A 22,605-nucleotide genomic window follows, 5' to 3' on the forward strand; every position below is an offset into this window, starting at 1 on the left:
CAAATCAATCCCAGAACAACAGCAAAGGACCTTGTGAAGATGCTGGAGGAAACAGGTACAAAAGTATCTATATCCACAGTAAAACGAGTCCTATATCGACATAACCTGAAAGGCCGCTCAGCAAGAAAGAAGCCACTGCTCCAAAACCGGCATAAAAAAAGCCAGACTACGGTTTGCAACTGCACATGGAGACATGTCCTCTGGTCTGATGAAACAAAAATAGAACTGTTTGGCCATAATGACCATTGTTATGTTTGGAGGAAAAAGGGGGAGGCTTGCAAGCCGAAGAACACCATCCCAACCATGAAGCACGGGGGTGGCTGCATCATGTTGTGGGGGTGCTTGCTGCAGGAGGGACTGGTGCACTTCACAAAATAGATGGCATCATGAGGTAGGAAAATAATGTGGATATAATGAAGCAACATCTCAAGACATCAGTCAAGAAGTTAAAGCTTGGTCGCAAATGGGTCTTCCAAATGGACAATGACCCCAAGCATACTTCAAAAGTTGTGGCAAAATGGCTTAAGGACAACAAAGTCAAGGTATTGGAGGTGCCATAACAACGCCCTGACCTCAATCCCATAGAAAATTTGTGGGCACAACTGAAAATGCATGTGCGAGCAAAGAGGCCTACAAACCTGACTCAGTTACACCAGCTCTGTCAGGAGGAATGGGGCAAAATTCACCCAAATTATTGTGGGAAGCTTGTGGAAGGCTACCCGAATCATTTGACCCAAGTTAAACAATTTCAAGGCAATGCTATCAAATACTAATTGAGTGTATGTAAACTTCTGACCCGCTGGGAATGTGATGAAAGAAATAAAAGCTGAAATAAATACTTCTCTCTACTATTATCCTGACATTTGACATTCTTAAAATAAAGTGGTGATCCTAACTGACCTAAGACAGGGAATTTTTACTAGGATTAAATATCCGAAATTGTTAAAAACTGAGTTTAAATGTATTTGGCTAAGGCGTATGTAAAACTTCCGAATTCAACTTTATATGTGACTGCAACCTCTTTAACATGAGGTTATAATTCACTTGGGATGTACTACTGCTATACAACCACGAGGACTGCCGTAGTGTCTCTAAATTAAACACACTACACAAAAGTATGTGGACACCCCTTCAAATTAGTGGATTCGGCTATTTCAGCCACACTCGTTGCTGACAGGTGTGTAAAATCGAGCACACAACCATGCAATCTCCACAGGTAAACATTGGCAGTCGTGAAGAGGGCACAACAAAACCTATTCCCCCTCAGGAGACTGAAAAGATTTGGCATGGGTCCTCAGATCCTCAAAAAGTTCTACAGCTGCAACATCGAGAGCATCCTGACTGGTTGCATCACTGCCTGGTATGGCAACTGCTCGGCATCTGACCGCAATGCACTAGAGAGGGTAGTGTGAAAAGCCCAACACATCACTGGAGCCAAGCTTCCTGCCATCCAGGACCTCTATACCAGGCGGTGTCAGAGGAAGGAACTAAAAATTGTCAAAGACTCCAGCCACCCTAGTCATAGACTGTTCTCTCTGCTACCACACGGCAAGCGGTACCCGGGGCGCCAAGTCTAGGTCCAAGAAGCTTCTAAACAGCTTCTACCCCCAAGCCATAAGACTCCTGAACATCTAGTCAAATGGCTACCCAGACTACTTACAGTGCCCCCCCTTACACCACTGTTACTCTCTGTTGTCATCTATGCCTAGTCACTTTAATAACTCTACCTACATGTACATACTACCTCAACTAACCGCTGCCCCCGCACATTGACTCTGTATCGGTACCCCCCGTATATAGTCTCGCTATTGTTATTTTACTGCTGCTCTTTAATCACTTGTTACTTTTATCTCTTATTCTTATCCACTTTTTTTTTTAAACTGCATTGTTGGTTAGGGGCTCGTAAGTAAGCATTTCACTACACCTGTCATATCCGGCGCATGTGACAATTTTTTTTATTTGATTTGATTGGCAGTAGAATGGCCCATACTGAAGAGCTCAGTGACGTTCAACGTGGCACCGTCATAGGATGCCACCTTTCCAACAAGTCAGTTTGTCAACCTTCTGCCATGCTAGAGTTGCCCCGGTCAACTGTAAGTGCTGTTATTGTGAAGTGGAAACATATAGAAGCAACAACGGCTCAGCCACAAAGTGGTAAGCCACACAAGTTCACAGAATGGGAGCGTCGAGTGCTGAAGCACGTCAAAAAAATAGTCTGTCCTCAGTTACAATGCTCACTACCGAGTTCAAAACTGCCTATGGAAGCAACACCAGCCCAATAACGGTTCGTTGGGAGCTTCATGAAATGGGTTTCCATGGCAGAGCAGCCACACACAAGCCCAAGAACACCATGCGCAATGCCAAGCATCGGCTGGAGTGGTGTTAAGCTCACCACCATTGGACTCTGGAGCAGTGGAAATGCGTTGTCTGGAGTGATGAATCACACTTCACCATCTGGCAGTCCGATGGACAAATCTGGGTTTGGCGGAAGCCAATAGAACGCTACCTCCCCAATGCATAGTGCCAACTGTAACGTTTAGTGGAGGAATAATGGTCTGGGGCTGTTTTTCATGGTTCGGGCTAGTCCTCTTAGTTCCAGTGAAGGGAAATCTTAAAGCTACAGCATACAATAACATTCTAGACGATTCTGTGCTTCCAACATTGTGGCAACGGTTTGGGGAAGGCCCTTTCCTGTTTCAGCATGACAATGCCCCTGTGTATAAAGCGAGGTCCATACAGAAATGGTTTGTCGAGAGCGGTGTGGAAGAACTTGACTGGCCTGTACAGAGCACTGACCTCAACCCCATCAAACACCTTTGGGATGAATTGGAACGCCGACTGCGAGCAAGGCCTAATTTCCCAACATCAGTGCCCGACCTCACTAATACTCGTGGCTGAATGGAAGCAAGTCCCCTCAGCAATGTTCCAACATCTAGTGTAAAGCCTTTCCAGAAGAGTGGAGGCTGTTATAGCAGCAAAGGGGGACCAACTCCATATTAATGCCCATGATTTCAAATGAGAGGTTTGACGAGCAGGTGTCCACATACTTTTGGTCATGTAGTGTATACTCAATGGTTTCTCTGACGTGGCTCGACAGTGTTCAATCTGCAGAGATATGTTAAGATTATAATTATAAAGTAAAAGTTGTGTTCTTAGGACAGTGTGTTGTAACAGCTTTATGGCAGCGAGTGTAACAGTTGTATTCTTACGACAGTGTGTTGTAACAGTTTTATGGCCGCGAGTGTAACAGTTGTATTCTTTCGACAGTGTGTTGTAACAGCTTTATGGCAGCGAGTGTAACAGTTGTATTCTTATGACAGTGTGTTGTAACAGCTTTATGTCAGCGAGTGTACTTCAAGTGAAAGGCTAGAGCCTCGTTTTACCAGACAGGATACTGAATCTGTCAGAGATACTGACCAAAATGAGTTTGAGGTCCCATGCTCAAGGTACAGTACATATTGCAGCACTGCAGAAACTGGAGAGCTACTTCTTCTGAGAAAACTGACAGAAGTCAACAAATGCCGACAAAAGGGTCAAGTCAATTCTTTGTTTGTGTATTTTGCTCTTCCTTATTTGAATACAATTGCAGTTTAAAATATACCTCCAAACTCAAAACACAGCACAAAAGGGGGGAAACTGGGTGATATTGCATGCAGAGCAATCTTTCCCAACCCTGGTAAGTACACATTTTTATTGTAACCCTGGACAAGCACACCTGATTCAACTCATTGAGGGCTTGTTGATTAGTTGACAAGTTGAACGAGGTGTGCTTAATAAAAATGTGTACTGATGGGGTACTGGAGGACCAGGGTTGGGGAACACTGCTGTAGAGCAGCAGAAACGGGAAATTCTTCTCTTTATCAATTCTTGTCTTCGTTGTTTTTTTGTTGTTGTTGAAAATGTAGGTCCCTTGTGCCCGTGTCCTAAGTGTATGATTGGTTGGGGATGTTTACGCTGAGCTGGTTGTGATTGGTCAACAGGCACATGGAGTGTCTGCCTCCAGCTCAACCGTTAGTCCTTTGCTCAGAAGGAAAGCTTCTTGCTTTGGCTCCCGCCCTAGGAAGTTCTTCAGCATCAGCTCAGCATCCTCCGAGCCTCCGGGCTTCAGGATAAAGTTTCTGTAGTCAAGCCCCACCTGGGAGAGATGGAAAAAGATCTCGGCATAAAACAGGAGGCCATTTTAGCCAAAAAACAATTACATTTCTGCCATGGTGAAATCATTTGGAGCTCAAAAACCAAAGTCAGATGACATGACTCCAGTCCTGGAGGGCTGCAGGCAGTCACTGCTCACTAGCATCAATAACCAATGACCCCTTATATAAATGACTAGATAATAGTTGAAGATGGTCAAGTGTAAAAACAGCATTGTAAATAACTAGCTCAGCTGTGCCAACCTTTGGGTTCATGATGCCCTCCTGCTTGAAGCGGGCGTAGAACATGTCCATGGAGTAGACCTCGCTCCAGAGGTAACCGTAGTACTGGGCGTCATAACCACCTGCTAGGTGGCCAAACGTGGCAGGCATGTTGGTTCCTATGGGCACAATGGCAAAGAGAAAGGATTGGTTAAAAGCTGTGACAAGATGGCACAAACGTATCTGGGATCAGGCTACCAAACTACAGCTGTGATGGTGGTCTGGCTAATTGGTTGAGGTTGTCTCTGACCTGAGGATGCGGGCACACCCAGGATCTCCTGGCATAGCCGGGCATACTCCTCGGCCGGGTCCAGGCCATTCTTGGTGTGGAGTGCCTGGTCCACCTTGGCCAGGACAATCTGACGCAGGTTAAACAGACCTGCATGGGAGGGAGAGAGTTAACACAACACACTGATACCTGTAAACCAGGCAGTTCATCAGGAGTCTGGTTGGTGACCACAGCCCAATAACCCAACCTCCAGCACTGGTGTACAACGTGTTAAGGGGTGTTCTATTAAGGAACCAGGACATTTTTTCCTGGTGACCCACCCGTGTTGGCCAGCCGGGACTTCATGAGTTTGTCCAGCAGGTCGTCAGGGATAGGGGCGCCCGTCTTGTAGTGTTTAGACATGCGCTGCAGGGGCTCTTTCTCCCACACCCAGTTCTCCAGCATCTGGGAGGGCGCCTCCACAAAGTCCCGCTCCACGTGAGTCCCGCTGAACATGGCAAAGTCCGCCTGGTAGCATCAGAGACAGAAGAGAGACGGGTATCTGTTAATAAACTAATCCTGAGGTGTAGTAGGTTTTAGTAGTTCATATCAGTCTGAATAAAAAATATCCTGCATGTATAATATGAAATATATATTTTAGATTGAATGATCAGAGGACAATGCCCTCTCGGGCATTAAAGTGACTTGTAAGAAGTCCTTGCTTACAAAGTCTTTCAGGTTGATTTGACAGGAAATTAACAGCCAGAGTGGGAAATATATTAACCATCACACTAAAATGCCTTTATTCAGACAAACATTAATTTCAGTGCACAGGAACAGAACAATGCTGTATACTGTATACTAGTAATGACACACACACACCTGAGCACAGAGCTGGTGCATGACATGGCCAAACTCGTGGAAGTAGGTCTCCACCTCGTCATGCTGCAGCAGGGAGGGGGCATCGGCCGTGGGCTTGCTGAAGTTGGCCACCATGGCTGCCACCGCCATTTGGCGGGTCCCGTCCGACAGCAGACAGCCGGGCTGCAGGCCGAAGCAGGCAGCGTGGCCGTACTTCCCCTCTCTGGGGGGGGGGGGGATAAACACCATCACCATGACTGTTAAACAAGACTGGCAAAATCTTTGTTTTTATTTCATTGTCTCCCTCATTATGTTGTTGAGCAGTGAGCTCCTTCTCTATTTTGATTGTAGTTTAACTTCATTTACAAAATGAAAACGTAACTCTGCAGAGCAATGAAATACAGATTTCTTCCCCTCCAAAAAAAAATGACAAAATCCTCATAAAAGATCGATATATCAAAACAACCGTACAAAACACATTGCTTTGCTTTTCATGTATTGATGTGAATATTGATGTGTATATTGATGTGTATAGTGTTTGATGTGTATACAGGGGGCACATGTTAAAGAGAACTTGGTCTCAGCATGATTCCCTGTTAAAATAAAGGCTAAATCAAATAAAATAGTAAACCAAAGGCGGCCGTCTTTAAAATCCTTTTCTATCTCCTCCGCTTTCCTCCGACTCACCTTGGGAAGAGGTCCAGGTAGAACTGGCCTACCATCGTGCCCGAGGTGCGGTCCTTGACGCAGTAGAGGGTGACGTCGTCGTGCCAAACTGGGGCGCCCTCCACCAGATCAAAGGTGAGGTTGAGCAGCTCCTGGTAGATGTCCAACAGGCCCCGGGTCACCACCTCCATCGGGAAGTACTCTTTCAGCTGGTTCTGGTCCACCGCGTACTGGGTCTCCTCCACCTAAAGGGGGGCAGAGCAGAGGAAATAGATTTAATTAAACACTTCAAAACTGTATTTATACCCTCAGGGGCAAATATAAACCACACAGCCGACAGGGTCAGCTCTACCGCCGCTGTAAAAAAATAAATGCTTTTATTATCACAGTATTTTTTTGTTTACATAAACACACACAAGTTTGGACACACCTACTCATTCAAGGGTTTTCTTTATTTTTACTATTTTCTACATTTTCGAATAATAGTGAAGACATCAAAACTATGAAATAACACACATGGAATCATTTAAAAACATATTTTAGACTCTTCAAAGAAGCCACCCTTTGCCTTGATGACAGCTTTAGACACTCAGTCACCTGGAATGCATTTTAATTAACAGGTGTGCCTTGTTAAAAGCTCATTTGTGGAATTTATTTTCTTCTTAATGCGTTTGAGCCAATTAGTTGTGTTGTGACAAGGTAGGGGTGGTATACATAAGATAGCCCTATTTGGTAAAAGACCAAGTCCATATTACAGCAAGAACAGCTCAAATAAGCAAAGAGAAACGACAGTCCATCATTACATTAAGATATGAAGGTCAGTCAATCCAGAACACTTCAAGAACTTTGAACGTTTCTTCAAGTGCAGTCGCAAAAACCATCAAGCGCTGTGATGAAACTGGCTCTCATGAGGACTGCCACAGGAAATGAAGACCCAGAGTTACCTCTGCTGCAGAGGATGAGTTCATTAGAGTTAACTGCACCTCAGATTGCAGACCAAATAAATGTTTCACGGAGTTCAAGTAACAGACACATCTCAACATCAACTGTTCAGAAGAGACTGCGGGAATTAGGCATTCATGGTCAAATTGCTGCAAAGAAACCACTACTAAAGGACATCAATAAGAAAAAGAGACTTACTTGGGCTAAGAAACATGAACAATGTATATTAGACCGGTAGAAATCTGTCCTTTGGTCTGATGAGTCCAAATTTGAGATGTCTTTGTGAGACGTGAAGTAGGTGAACGGATGATCTCCGCATGTGTGGTTTCCACCGTGAAGCATGGAGGAGGTGGTGTGATGGTGCTTTGCTGGCGGCACTGTCAGTGATTTATTTAGAATTCAAAGCACACTTAACCAGCATGGCTACCACAGCATTCTGCAGCGATATGCTATCCAAACTGATATGCGCTTATTGGGACTATCATTTGTTTTTCAACAGGACAATGACCCAACACACCTCCAGGCTATGTAAGGGCTATTTGACCAAGAAGGAGAGTGATGGAGTGCTGCATCAGATGACCTGGCCTCCAGAATCACCCGACCTCAACCCCAATTTAGATGGTTTGGGATGAGTTGGACAGCAAAGTGAAGGAAGAGCAGCCAACAAGTGCTCAGCATATGTGGGAACTCCAAGACTGTTGGAAAAGCATTCCTCATGAAGCTGGTTGAGAGAATGCAAAGGGTGTGCAAAGCTGAAATCAAGGCAAAGGGTGGCTACTCTGCAGAATGTAAAATGTACAGTCGTGGCCAAAAGTTTTGAGAATGACACAAATATTAATTTTCACAAAGTCTGCTGCCTCAGTTTGTATGATGGCAATTTGCATATACCCCAGAATGTTATGAAGAGTGATCAGATGAATTGCAATTAATTGCAAAGTCCCTCTTTGCAATGCAAATGAACTGAATCCCCAAATAACATTTCCACTGCATTTCAGCCCTGCCACAAAAGGACCAGCTGACATGTCAGTGATTCTCTCGTTAACACAGGTGTGAGTGTTGGCGAGGACAAGGCTGGAGATCACTCTATCATGCTGATTGAGTTTGAATAACAGACTGGAAGCTTCAAAAGGAGGGTGGTGCTTGGAATCATTGTTTTTCCTCTGTCAACCATGGTTACCTGCAAGGAAACACGTGCCGTCATCATTGCTTTGCACAAAAAGGGCTTCACAGGCAAGAATATTGCTGCCAGTAAGATTGCACCTAAATCAACCATTTATCGGATCATCAAGAACTTCAAGGAGAGCGGTTCAATTGTTGTGAAGAAGGCTTCAGGGCGCCCAAGAAAGTCCAGCAAGCGCCAGGACTGTCTCCTAAAGTATATTCAGCTGTGGGATCGGGGCACCACCAGTACAGAGCTTGGTCAGGAATGGCAGCAGGCAGGTGTGAGTGCATCTGCACGCACAGTGAGGCAAAGACTTTTGGAGGATGGCCTGGTGTCAAAAAGGGCAGCAAAGAAGCCACTTCTCTCCAGGAAAAACATCAGGGACAGACTGATATTCTGCAAAAGGTACAGGGATCGGACTGCTGAGGACTGGGGTAAAGTCATTTTCTCTGATGAATCCCCTTTCCGATTGTTTGGGGCATCCGTAAAAAAGCTTGTCCGGAGAAGACAAGGTGAGCGCTACCATCAGTCCTGTGTCATGCCAACAGTAAAGCATCCTGAGACCATTCATGTGTGGGGTTGCTTCTCAGCCAAGGGAGTGGGCTCACTCACAATTTTGCCTAAGAACACGGCCATGAATAAAAAATGGTACCAACACATCCTCAGAGAGCAACTTCTCCCAACCATCCAGGAACACTTTGGTGACGAACAATGCCTTTTCCAGCATGATGGAGCACCTTGCCATAAGGCTCATAACTAAGTGGCTCTGGGAACAAAACATCAATATTTTGGGTCCATGGCCAGGAAACTCCCCAGACCTTAATCCCATTGAAAATTTGTGGTCAATCCTCAAGAGGCGGGTGGACAAACAAAAACCCACAAATTCTGACAAACTCCAAGCATTGATTATGCAAGAATGGGCTGCCATCAGTCAGGATGTGGCCCAGAAGTTCATTGACAGCATGCCAGGGCGGATTGCAGAGGTCTTGAAAAACAAATATTGACTCTGCATCAACTTCATGTAATTGTCAATAAAAGCCTTTGACACTTATGAAATGCTTGTAATTATACTTCAGTATTCCACAGTAACATCTGACAAAAATATCTAAAGACACTGAAGCAGCAAACTTTGGAAATTAATATTTGTGTCATTCTCAAAACCTTTGGCCACGACCGTATTTTGATTTGTTTAACACTTGTTGGGTTATTACATGATTCCAAATGTTTTATTTAATAGTTTTGATGTCTTTACTATTCTTCTACAATGTAGAAAACAGTAAAAAGTAAAAATAAAGAAAAAACCTTGAATGAGTAGGTGTATGCAAACTTTTGACTGGTACTGTGTGTATATATATGGTGTAGCAATTATTTAATAGTTTCAAGTTTTATTAGTCATATGTAGGGGATACACATGGTTCCTTCTCGACAATGCCTAGTAATAATAAAAATAGGAACATAAAGTAAATGGCTCAGTAGAATATAATAAACATTTTAGCATAATACAGGACGGCACAATTTATAGTACAATATTTACACGGGGGATTGGGGGGGAAATACAACAGAACAATAATCTTTGCATCCTGCAACTCTGATATCATCCCACACGGATGTATCGATGTGTTGAATAAATCGCTGTTGGGTCACTGAGCATAACAGAGTTGTAGACATTTGTCTTTTTCCCCCTCTGCCCTACCTGGGTCATGAAGTAGCGCGTGTCCCAGGCTTGCAGCTCGCCATTGAAAGGCAGGCTCCTCTTCTGGCACTCCTTCTCCTTCAGCGCGAGGATGACCTTGCGCTCCTCCTCCCCCAGGGGCTTCAGCTTACGGGCCAGCTCCTCTGGAAAATAGAAACATTACCTTATTGTCAAAGGTACACAAAGGATATGTGTATCCGCCGAAAGACAGACACAGACGTTGGAGCAGAGCGGTGGTAACTAGTGTGTGTTTGTTTTTTGCAATGTGAAACATTGTGTTGTAGCAGTTGTGTTTGTTAATGCATAGTTGAGTGTGAGCAGTGCCCTCAAAAAATACAATATGACATCAATACTTTGACTAAAATGGAACAGGGTGGTTACGGCCACTGGGGTCAGGGGAGTATAGTGAGGCAGCTGCAGCACACACACTTTTAAAAGTTTTATTGTCACATACACAGGATAGGTGCAGTGAAATGTGTTGTTTTACAGGGTCAGCCAGAGCAGTACAGTGCCACTGGAGCAACTTAGGGTTAATTATTACATATTTTTCACGTTGTCGGCACAGGTATTCAAATCTGTGACCTTTCGGTTAGTGGCGCAACGCTCTAACCGGTAGGCTACCTGCCTTCCCAATACTTTGTTTCTGATAGAACTGACAGCAGCCTCTGCAACTAACAATAGTAAACTACAAGCAACTAGCCAAATTGTACACTGGTCAATTGAAAATGGAAACACGGACTATAACAACCTTTCAATGAGTTGTACGAACTCCTTTCCCAACCCCTCCCATCTCGACCCACCTAGGAAGCCGGCCACCTTCTTGCCAGACTTGGCCATGTTCATCTCCAGGACAAAGTCAGTGTGGGTGGTGAAGCCCAGCAGGGAGCTCTTCTGAGCCCTCAGCTGCACCAGCTCTTTCAGGATGGCAGAGTTTTCCTATACCAGGAGAAAATTACAGAGGTTGGAATCTGAAATGAATTCGAGGGGACCATTTTTCAGGTTATACTTGGTGCTCAGTGAAAATAGAAAAATGTGGAGCTGAAACGCACCACCCCCAGCCTTTGTTGTCTATCATACATTTTGCCTGAAATAAACTTAATGGTAAATTTCCGTGCAGCAGTTTGACTTTATTTGAGGGGACTCAGCAATTTTCTTGCTTCGAATACTTTCTCTGGCCATTGCCGTGTTTTAAAAAAATTATTACAGTAGGGTACCCAATTCTCCGTCTCACAGAGAACAGACAATGGCTCACCTCTTTGCAGCGAGAGTTGAAGGCCTCCTCCAGCTTCCTACGGGTCTCAGGGATGAAGCACTTCTTCATGGTGGGGAAGTAGTGAGGATACTTGAGGGTGATCTTCAGCTTGTCCCCGTCCTTCTCCAGCGAGCTCAGGAAGTCCTCGGGCAGACCGCCTAAAGTGCATCGTCATACATGTCAGAAGTCATACTTCTGGATTTGCTTTCAATGATACAGGGCTTGTTGCTTCTTTTTTTAAGCAATTCAATTGGAAACCTGAAAACTGGACTAGAAACAGAGATACATTTCCTGAGTACAATTTACAGGTGTCCTTCCCCTGAATCAGTTATTGTTGAACTGCACAGCCACCGTCGGTGAAAGTGATATTTTTGGCATTCTTTTGACCGTGACTACTACAAATGAACAGGGACCGCTTTGATAGGTGTCTGACCAAAGATCAAAAAGCAGACCAAATCTATATCCTGTGAACTCACCCAGTTCCTCTCTGGTGAAAACCAGACTGGTGGTGTCCTCGTTCAGGTGTTTGTTGAAGTCAATGCACAGGTTGCTAAGCTTCTTCTTAATCCTTTTGACTTCCTGTTTTGAGATCGAAGTAAGACAATGGGTTGACAATGACCCTAATGATCAGAGGTAGAGCTGGGTTCAAATACTATTAGAAATAATTTCAGATACTTTAGCTGTGCTTGTCTGAAGCACTACAGGCAGGCTAACGCAATCGCTCAGTATAGGAAAGATGGCAAATAGTATTTGAACCCAGGTCTGATCAGAGTATGAGCTTTGGAATTGAAAACCTTTCGGTAAAGTCCCTTACATCCTGTGTCTCTTTGGTCAGGTGGAGGCCGTTCCTTTGGCCCAGCTTGATCAGCCTCTCCATGTACCTCTTGGATTCATCAGTGAGCATGTCAGCATCAACCTTCCCCTGTGAGAGGACGAAAAGCAGAACTCAGCTGATGACAATGATTCTGCACCCAGCTTTGCGTAGCCATAGGATAATTCTAAAGACAACATGATGAGGCAATAACATGTGAAAACATACAGGCCTCACCTACTGAGATCCTATCGGTATATCTCAACAGGCCAAAGGGCGTTTTCCCCTTCTTTATTAGTCCTGATCCCCCAACAAAGTATTTATCAGCTGTACTGATCTGATGAAGTGGGCAGATGAAAGCGCATCCACTGACTGTGTTTTCAGATCAGTTTTCATCAGTCAGACTGCAGATGAAGAATAAATAAAAAATAAATAAAATGTTTTTCTTCCCCTTACTAGCTTGTACCTCAGAGATAACTACTTTATTGAGGAAAAATGTACTCACTATGACTGATATGTGGTTGTCCCACATATCTTAAGATGAATGCACTAACTGTAAGTCGCTCTGGATAAGAACGTCTGCTAAATGACTAAATGTCAATGTAAAGAGATGAGGACAGGAAGCCACTTCAGACTATTGAGATGGACCTCCTGTATTGACCTCTTCCTCCTCACCTCTAGTGCCACGATCCTCTGGTAGACGTCCTCCCTCATGCTCATCTCCACGTCAAACTCGGACAGCTTCTTGTCGGCGTCGGTGCTGGCCGTGCGTACGTCCTTGGAGGAGGACACGTGCTGGGGGAAGTCCAGCATATTGCGCTCAACTGGAATAACATGTCAAAACGCAAGAGTGAGCAGGTATTATGAGTGTCATTTTCTTTGCAAGTGATTTTTATTATTATTTAAAACAGGGAATCCCCCTGAGACCAAGGTATCTTTATTATTTAAACAGGGAGCTCTGCACACAGTAATACAAATTCACAATTCCAATGCAATAAAAACATGCAACATTTAAAAGCAATTTAAGAAAAGTAACTTACAAAACACGATCATGAAAAAAACATTCCTCACTAATAAAGTAATCAACTGTATCATGATGCACTGTATCATGACGATGATTATATTTTGGGCTTTTTCAGTGCTCAAAGTGCTTTCGTACCGAAAGAGTAGGACTCACCTCATCCTTTACCAATGTGTAGCACCCACCTGTAGTTTATAAATCCAGTCTAATGTGACCATTTTCAGCTTGAAACATAAGCTCAGGTTTTGGGGAATGTGCATTGTGATGAAACAGTTAATAAAAGGCCTAAAATGATGAGAGGCAGGATAGTGATAATAAAAACATGCTCTTTTGTACATTTTGTATGAGATATTTTGCTACATCGGGTTTATAAAAGGCTACAACTGCCTGATGTAACATGTACAGCCCAGTGTCCACTGCCTGTGCCCTGGTTTCAAAACAATGCCAAAAACACTATTGTGGTGAGCATAGGCTGGTCAGCTAGTCTTTATGTAAAAAGTGCTGATTTGTCTATAACATTGCATACCTCTTTCCTGCAAACTCAGACTTTTCCCCATCGCTTACAATGGCAGTGGAGTAGATGCTAGGTGTGGTTGCTATGAACTGAACTGCTGGACTGAATTGATTATATATCTTTAGTTTGGTTTTTGTGAAACCTGCCCATCAGCTACCAACAAAGTGCATGGACTTGTTCTTTTCCCTCTTAACACAAGTATATGGTTCTACTGAACAAATGCACCAATTATGTATCAACCTATTTTTTATTTTATTTACGGTAACTAGGCAAGTCAGTTAAGAACAAATTCTTAATTACAATGACGGCCTACCGGGGAACAGTGGGTTAACTGCCTAGTTCAAGGGCAGTTGCCCCAAACCTATAGGTTCGTAAATAGAGGAAATTATAGGGGAAACCTGTTGGGAAGCACTTGTCAAGTCACATACACTCAATATCCCTCCTACCATCAAATTATTTCCTTGATGGCAGACGATTCTTTAAATAACTGGAGAGGTTGACACCATATTTTCACCGTACTGCTGTAACCTTAATTCAGTCATTTCAATTCACTGTCACAATAGAGGAAAGGGGTTAAAGAAAGGTGTCTTTTTGGAGTATGAGTCTCACCCACCTGTGTACTCCACCTCTACATCAGCGAGGGATTTCAGGGTGTTCTCATAGGAAACACTGGCCAGGTCCAGGGCCCCAACACAGTCATACACCTTTTTGGTCTTGTCAATAAGCTCATCTGAGAGCTGATGGATTTGCTCGGGGGTCAGGTCCCAGCGCAGGCGGTTGTCAGCACACACTCGCGCACCACTGCCAGACGCCACCTCTCCTGTGGGTGAAATAAGGAATGGTCACGAGTTGGATGGTTCGTCTTGGAAAAGGCCTAACTGCTGAACTGTGAGGAAATGTTGAGGTTATAAGGAAATAGCTTTTCTTCACTATGGCGGCATTCAATGGCATTTGCTATAAACTATGCCTAGTTTCAGCATCAGCACTGCTCAAGTGGTCAGAAGATAATGTGGCTGATGTACAGTCAACACTACTGTGACCGTTTTTACACCCCATAAAAATACTAGCTAGCAACAGTTCAGTGCTGCCCTTAAAACACTAGCAACCAATTGGCAGTATGCAAATGACAACCCGTGATCGTAGTAATAGTGTTGACATTTATACTATTTAATCTATGGAAACTATGTGGATGTGCATTGTAGTAGCTAATCCAGTGATACTTTGGGGTTCAACACTGATTATCTAAGACAATTAGCTAACGCTAGCTAAGTATCGTTTAATTAAATTAGGCGGTTGTCATCCTCCCTACGGAAATATATATCTAGCTAGCAAATGTAAGAGGGCATTGTCAGTACTGCTTACTTTGTACTTTACAAATATTGTAACATTTGGAAGGTTCATTATCAAAACGCGCCAGTGTGATTCTTGCCAACTTGTAATCACGCCTGGCTTTTGATCTAGTTGGCTAGGTAGCTAACTGAATGGGACGGATGCATGCTGTACTGTAACTAGCTAAATAACAATTGTGTTAGTGCGTGGCTAAGCTGGTTATTTAGCTAGATGCGATGAACCTGCAGAGATGTGCTTGCTTGCTACAAACAACATTTTAATAGCATGCAATACATTTTCTGTTAAATAAGGTTAACGTTAGCTAACTAACGTTAAAGCGTTAGTATTCAGAAAGCGTTATCAAGTCCAGCACAGACTGACGATCGAATATGCAAAACGTTGAGTTTATTCATTTGACAATGAAGTGTTACAAAATACCCAATGTAATATTAATGAATTTCGTAAAGACTCACCTGTCGGTGCCATATTTCAGAAATCTGAGAAGCAACGTTCGCGGTGAGTTTTACAGCCTGTGGTTGACGATGCCAATTCAGCGATTAGGGGTTTTGACCACTGATGTTTCCCTTAGTTACCACAGCCACAAAGTCAAAATTGGGGGCACGCACACTGACGTAAGGACGCATGCTTCAGCCTACGCAGATATGACGCGTCACACATGCGACGACAATCAACAAATTTTTTTTCTCCATCACCACCAGCTAACGTTATTGCAAGGAACATCTGAAGCAAAGGAAACTGGTAAGAATAATTATTGCTAGTTAACACATTTGTATATATGTTATATTGTGTGACATAGCTGAACGTTCTTTAAACCACATAGCTATCTGTCAGTTGAGTAAATCGGGATTAAGTGCTCAGAAAGCCATGTTATTGCCGTCATGTCAGTAATGCTAAGCTAGAAAGCTACAATCAAGATACTAGTTAGCCCTAGTTAAGCTATCCACGTAAGTTTAACCAGCACCCTACACGTAAACAAAATTAGCTCGTCTGTTAATGTGGCAATACACTGAGTGCTTTCACATGGTAGGCCAACTGCTAGCTGTGTTAGCATTAGCTAGCAGCCGACCATAAGCAACTTACTAGAACATTCTAGTTAGCTAGCAACGTCACCTGCCAAGTATACTAGCTAGCGTGTTAGTATGTTTTTATTAGCCTAGGATTAAGAAACGAAACTATCTAGTCACTAGCGGACTAAACTCCACGGTGAACTTCAGTCCGCTATCGAAACAGATGGTAATGTATAGGCTTTTTTTATGTACATTTACATTACATTTATGTAGCTATAATAGAAATGTAGGAGACAATTCATCCCAACCAGTTGCCAATTATTTACAGTGGGTGTTTTATTTATTTATTTATTTATTTATTTTTTTTTTGTACTTACAACATCTCATTAACTTTCTTCTTCAGGGTCCCTCGCAATACACATTCTACTGAGAGGTTTGGACCTCAATCTAAAATGACAGACACAAAGCGTCTTGCCATCTCCATCATTCAGTTTCTTCATGATCAACTGGGCTCTGGGAGTCTATCGTCAGATGCTCAGGAAAGTTTAGAAGGTAAGTTGGAGTAAGGAAGCCAAGACTCGAGGAGATGGGTTCTCAGCCTATGTTGGACGATGGCCAAGGACTCAACTGTGTCCAGTTAGTGTCATTGCCATTCCTCAACATCTGATTATTTTCCAGTTGCAGTCCAATGCCTGGAGACTGCCTTCGAGGTCTCGACCGATGACCAGACCCTATCTGTCACTCAAACATTACCAGAGATTTTTGCCTCCGCGACACAGAAGGTAGACTCGAAAGACATCCACTTAATATGAAGGTGATTGTGGCCAATAGGCCTTTGTCTCAGATGTGTTGACTGTCTGTTGCAGCATCCAGACACCTCCCAGGGGAAAATAAACACAGCCACAGATTCCCCTACTGAGGAGGAAGTAGCAGAGGCAGAGAGACTCAAAACTGACGGTAGGACCTCCCCGTAATAGTTTGTGCATTACTCAGTCTTCACGATCAGCTTTAGTATTTTATTAGGATCCCCATTAGCTACTGCTAAAGCAGCAGCTACTCTTCCCAGGGTCCACATAAAACATGACATTACGGAACATTTAATAGACAAGAACAGCTCAAGGACAGAACTACATTCTTTAAAATAAGATTGTATGAAAATGTGCACTTATGCCTTGGCATTCCATGCATTGTGTACTCATAATCATCATCAATGCTAACGGCTATACTGCAGTAATTCATTTTTCCCATACATGCGCTAGTGCAACAACTGCTTTCTCTAAGCCGGCCCTGATATCCTTATCTCACAGCTCCAGTGTTCTGTCACAACACCAGAAAGAATCTCACATCGGGGGGGGGGGGGGGGGGGAAACAGAAACAATCCCTGTCCTTATACCTTTAGCAGTCTGACTCCAATATTATCAACAGATATGAACATTTGAGTCTAACATCCTCAATTTAGTACAAACACACTTGCAGAATCATGTGTTTACCATCTGTGTCCTTCCGTCTGTCGTCAATGCTAAGCATAATCATGTGATGCAAAGATGCTATTGAATGTTAACACAACACATGAAAATGTGAAGTTCAGTCAAAGTAATTTAATCCTGCTCAGTTCCCCTGATGTGAACAGATCCACATACCATACGGAATGTTGCGCTCCCTCTAAAGTTCCCATGACGTGAACTTAGCTCTCGTCAAATCTAAGGTAATGAGCTGTTTGTAGGCCTATAATATTTGTATTTTCTTTATGGCAGGCAATGATCAAATGAAGGTTGAGAAATTTGGGGCAGCTGTGGAATTCTACTCAAAGGCTATTGCCATAAACCCCCAGAATGCAGTTTACTACTGCAACAGGTATTGACCAACAAACTCCTGAACTTGGAGGACACTGACAATTAGTCACACATTGTGTATGTCCAAATGCACATTTTGAGGATTTTCACACATGTATGCAGCTTTAGTCAAGCAATAAATTAATTTACGCTTTTGTTTTTATGTGAATTACTGCTAATTGTATGGAATTGTTTTTGCTAGGGCTGCTGCATACAGCAAACTAGGCAACTATGCTGGAGCAGTTCAGGACTGTGAACTTGCCATTGGGATTGACCCAAACTACAGCAAAGCATATGGAAGAATGGGGTAGGTTAGACACCAGCGTTCAATATTACCGTGGACATGGGCCAGTGTGTTGCTGCTTTGTTATTGACTGATGATTGTGAACATGCATTGACTTCAAACGTCCCATGCTTCCAGGTTGGCTCTAGCCAGTTTAAACAAACACACAGAAGCTGTAGGTTATTACAAGAAAGCCCTAGAGTTGGACCCAGAGAACGACACCTACAAATCCAACCTGAAAATAGCAGAGCAGAAAATGGAGACTCCAAGCCCAGTAAGTTGGTAACATCTCAACCACAATGGAGAATACATATCAGTTGTAATATATCATTGTTGATCATGTTATTATTTTTTCTTCAGACAGGCGGAATGGGAGGAGTTGATCTGGCTGGTTTGCTCAGTAACCCTGGTTTCATGAACATGGTGAGTTCCATGAAAGCTGAAATGTATAACTTTTTGGGTGACCTGACCAAATACACATAGAAAGTTATAGATCTGTCATTTTCATTTAAAGCAAGTCGAAGAAGCAGTAGATGTGTGCTATTTCTGTGCTTCCCATTCATACATTTAATTTTTGCATCTTTTACTTTAGGTTTTGTACACAAGCTAAAAATACAATCTTTTTGGTTATGGAAAATATATATTTCACAGCGGTTTAGATGGTACAATGATTCTCTACACTAGCTTGTTTTGTCACAGAAACTGAAATTAGGCAAACGCACTTTTTTTTTCTCTCCCCGCACCCATAAAATGGAGGTGCTATTTCTGCATAGTGTACCTTTTAACTAAAACTGGCCTTTTTCAAATGGAAAATACTAGGAACGACAAGAGAATGTTAATTGGCTAATGGCAAACAAGCTGCATCAACCATAAACAAAAAGTACAGACATCATGCTCGTAAACCATTTATAGTGTTTAAAAGCCATATAAAGTGCATTCAGAAAGTATTCACACCCCTCAACTTGTTCCACATTTTGTTAGACAGAATATAAAATGGATTAGATTGCGATATATCTTGTCACTGATCTATGCACAATAACCTTTTTATGTCAAAGTGGAATTCCATTTTTATTTTGTACAAATTAATTAAAAATGAAGCTGAAATGTCTTGAGACAAAGTATTCAGCCCCTATGTTATGGCAAGACTAAATAAGGTCAGGAGTAAACATTTGCTTAACAAGTTGCATGGACTCACTCTGTGCAATAGTGTTTAACATGATTTTTGAATGACTACCTTATCTCTGTACCTCACACATACAATTATCTGTAAGGTCCCTCAGTCAAGCAGCTAATTTGAAACACTGATTTAACCACAAAGACCAGGGAGGTTTTCCAATGCCTCACAAAGAAGGGCACCTATTTATAGATGGGTAAAAAGCAGACATTAAATATCTCTTTGAGCATGGTGAAGTTATTAAATACACATTGGATGTCACTACAAAGATATGGTCGTCCTTCCTAACTCAGTTTTCAGAGAGGAAGGAAACTGCTCAGATTTCACCATGAGGCCAATGGTTACTTTAAAACAGTTAGAGTTCGATGGCAGTGATAGAACTGAGGATGGATCAACAACATTGTAGTTACTCCACAATACTAACCTAAATGACAGAGTGAAAAGAAGGAAGCCTGTACAGAAACATGCATCCTGTTTGCAACAAGGCACTAAAATAATGCTGCAATAAATGTGGTAAAGCAATTAGCTTTTTACCCAGAATACAAAGTGTTGTATTGGATTTGCCCCCAACATAACACATTACTGAGTATCACTCTCCATATTTTCAAGCATAGTGGTGACTGCGTCATGTTATGGGTGTGCTTGTAATCATGGTTCAGTCTGCTATCCACCAGACACTGGGGGATTAATTCACCTTTCAGCAGGACAATAACCTTAAAATGCAAGGTCAAATCTACACTGGAGTTGCTTATCAAGAAGACGGTGAATGCTCCTGAGTGGTAGTTACAGTTTTAACTTAAATCTATGGCAAGACCTGAAAATGGTTGTCTAGCAATGATCAACAACCAATTTGACAGAGCCTGAATGTATTTTTTTAAAGAATGATTGGCAAAAGTTGCACAATCCAGGTGTGGAAAGCTCTTAGACTTTACCCAGAAGACTCTCTGCTGTATTCACTGCCAAAGGCGCTTTTACAAAGTATTGACTCAGGGGTGTGAATACTAATGTCAATTAGATATTTCTGTATTTAATTTTCAATAAAATGTTTGAAATTTCTAAAAACATGTTTTTAATGAGTTTCCCACTAGTAATTATTAGTTGGAGAGGCGTTCAACTGGATTCCCCCTCCCGTCATATTTATGAGATGTCATGAATGCAGCATATGTAGAAAAGGTTTACTAAATTAGAAATCATATTGACGTTGTTATGGCTGCTTTGTCCTAGGCATCCGGTTTGATGAACAACCCACAAGTACAGCAACTGTAAGTTAACCATTAATTGTCTATCGAATACATTATTTTTTTAGATGTAGCACAAGGACTTTGTAAATGCACTGAGATTCCACAATTAGTTGTGAAATGTAGGGCACTTTTAAAGTGAATGCATGTAGACCACCTTGTCTGTATTGTACAGGATGTCGGGGATGATGTCAGGGGCTTACGGGCCAATGGGAGCTCCAGCAGCGCCTGGAGTAGGGCCTGGGTTAGCAGGTCCAGGGTTAGGAGCTGAACCAGGGTTAGGAGCTGGACCGGCAGCAGGAGTTGGAGTAGGTGGAGCTGGTCCAGGTGACATCTCTGGTCTCATCCAAGCGTAAGTCTACCACCAGCTCTACTCACCCTGTGCCAAATATTACTTGTATATTATACCCGTGGCATCAGTGATAAAGACATGATGGCATTTTAATGTGAGTATTAATAAAATGCATTTTTGTGACTTGTACTTGGTAACTGCCATTCCATCACCTCGCTGTGTGTGTCCATTTAGGGGCCAACAATTTGCGCAGCAAATGCAACAGCAGAACCCAGAGCTAATTGAACAGCTGAGGAGTCAAATTCACAGCCGGACACCTAGTGGTAGCAACGAAGAACAACCTTGACCCTCAGACGGGTAAGATTTAACGTTTTGAAATGGTTATGGGTTGGTCCATGTATCGTAGATTTGTACTGGGTTTTTACAATGTGTTCTTTATTCCCCTTTACAAAGCGCACATGTAGAGCTAATCATACAATTGTCTGCTCTCCCTTTTCTGACAGGGGAAGATTTGTGTGGAGAAGTGAAGACATGCTGTTTTATTTTTATTATTTGTATTATCTCACAACTCCATGGACAAAAAGCTTTTCATCACTGAGAAATTATTGCATGTGTGCTCCACCCCTCCCGTCTGTAAGGAAACTGATCAGCAAAACCTTGCGGGAATGATGAAATTTGATAAACCTGTTGTCAACAGATATCTAGTCCGAAGTGTCTGCAATGTCACACAAGTGTAGCTCTTGGTTTAGCTGTTTAATGTTACTATTCCTTGCCAGTGAACTGTTGTCGGAACTGAATCTCCCCCCCCCCCCACCCCCCCGGTGAACTAAATGCAGCTGCATCACTTGAGCTTTATCTTTTCAGGTACACAGAAACACCTTGAGATTATTATGTGATGATACAGTTTAGCAGTCATATCAATTTGAGAAGCATCTATTTGCACAAAGAAATACTGGTTGGCAGGGATGGTATCTAGAGTACTGTCAACATTATGGGAATTTCAAATGAGCATATCAAATAGGACCTATTGGTGTCCTCCGTAATCCAGGAGTTGTTTAAGCATGATACACTGTTTTGTTATTTTATAATGGGAATGTCAGTGGTTTTTTTCTAACATGGGTGGCTGTCTGACGTTTTTGTTCACAATCTTTGATTAAATCATAATGATAAATTAGCCTAACATGTTTGCTTGATTTTCGAACCCATGTGTTATTTCAACTTTGGAATTTAAATTTCAATTCATTTCCTTTCAGAAAATATATTCATGAATTTAAATTTTGACTTGATGCATTTTGTACAAAACTAAACTCAGGAGTTTAAATTTACAGTAGAGAAACCTCAGTCATCTGGAGACCTCTGTTTACAAAAGCCCTTTCATCGAAACGGCATCACTTAGCTCATTGCAAGCTTTTGCTGCGTTCAAAACTCGTACATTTCCAACTTCAGTGTGTTCAAAACAACTGGGAACTTGCGTAAAAGAACGAGCCTTTGCTGGGAAAATCGTTTTCAATGGTCATCCAACTCGGAATTCCAAGTCGGAAACTTGGAATCTTTATACAACCAAAGATTATGGATATACTATCAAGATGCATGTCTCTCCGCCCTAACAATGGGTGGGGAGGCGCATTTCTTAATTATTTTTCTTCTCCAAATTCAACACTCATTGCTCTCCATAAAAATAAAGAACACCGCAAATACAATAGGATTTTGAGAGTTCTTTGTCAGAGGCCATATTGTAGAATGGAAATGTTAAATGTACCGTAGATAATCATAAACAATCTTCTGGAATGATCTCAATTGTCTACAGTATGGGCTGGTTTCCCAGACTCAGATCACACCTAGGCTTAAGACGGGAGAGGATGGAAGAAGGTGAGTTGGCATATACAA

General features: G+C 42.5%; 2 protein-coding genes and 1 non-coding gene across 3 annotated transcripts; 1 reads left to right on the forward strand and 2 right to left on the reverse strand.

The window, feature by feature from the left end:
• Nucleotides 1–3,538: 3,538 nt before the first annotated feature.
• Nucleotides 3,539–15,435, reverse strand: mepd (Thimet oligopeptidase). Its single transcript, NM_001139896.1, is given in 14 exon segments — nucleotides 3,539–4,135; nucleotides 4,395–4,531; nucleotides 4,663–4,791; nucleotides 4,962–5,148; nucleotides 5,503–5,704; nucleotides 6,169–6,392; nucleotides 9,945–10,087; nucleotides 10,745–10,880; nucleotides 11,197–11,354; nucleotides 11,673–11,775; nucleotides 12,011–12,118; nucleotides 12,683–12,831; nucleotides 14,156–14,362; nucleotides 15,345–15,435. Coding segments are annotated over 14 exon segments (2,058 nt in total). The 5' UTR covers nucleotides 15,358–15,435; the 3' UTR covers nucleotides 3,539–3,973.
• Nucleotides 11,503–11,628, reverse strand: LOC123727943 (small nucleolar RNA SNORA16B/SNORA16A family). The gene has a single exon (XR_006759905.1). It is a non-coding gene; the product is annotated as a small nucleolar RNA SNORA16B/SNORA16A family (small nucleolar RNA).
• Nucleotides 15,436–15,528: 93 nt separating the features above from the next.
• LOC106573934 (small glutamine-rich tetratricopeptide repeat-containing protein alpha) lies at nucleotides 15,529–21,892 on the forward strand. Its single transcript, XM_014149400.3, has 12 exons — nucleotides 15,529–15,630; nucleotides 16,303–16,451; nucleotides 16,578–16,681; nucleotides 16,766–16,856; nucleotides 17,654–17,753; nucleotides 17,934–18,038; nucleotides 18,153–18,288; nucleotides 18,375–18,437; nucleotides 20,413–20,450; nucleotides 20,602–20,778; nucleotides 20,953–21,075; nucleotides 21,222–21,892. Exons 2-11 carry the CDS (start codon nucleotides 16,352–16,354, stop codon nucleotides 21,062–21,064), a joined length of 1,026 nt encoding a protein of 341 aa, XP_014004875.1. The 5' UTR covers nucleotides 15,529–15,630; nucleotides 16,303–16,351; the 3' UTR covers nucleotides 21,065–21,075; nucleotides 21,222–21,892.
• The last annotated feature ends 713 nt before the right edge of the window (nucleotides 21,893–22,605 follow it).

Source organism: Salmo salar, chromosome 16 (assembly GCF_965601325.2).
Source record: "Salmo salar chromosome 16, fSalSal1, whole genome shotgun sequence".
Taxonomy (NCBI): domain Eukaryota; kingdom Metazoa; phylum Chordata; class Actinopteri; order Salmoniformes; family Salmonidae; genus Salmo; species Salmo salar.

What these genes read in the sequence shown, in the direction of transcription:
- LOC106573934 (XM_014149400.3), top strand. Translation starts at nt 16,352, where the DNA reads ATGACAGACACAAAGCGTCTTGCCATCTCCATCATTCAGTTTCTTCAT. An exon ending in GCAGTTTACTACTGCAACAG is followed by an intron (nt 17,754 to 17,933) that starts GTATTGACCAAC and finishes TGTTTTTGCTAG; the next exon opens with GGCTGCTGCATACAGCAAAC. An exon ending in AACCCACAAGTACAGCAACT is followed by an intron (nt 20,451 to 20,601) that starts GTAAGTTAACCA and finishes TGTATTGTACAG; the next exon opens with GATGTCGGGGATGATGTCAG.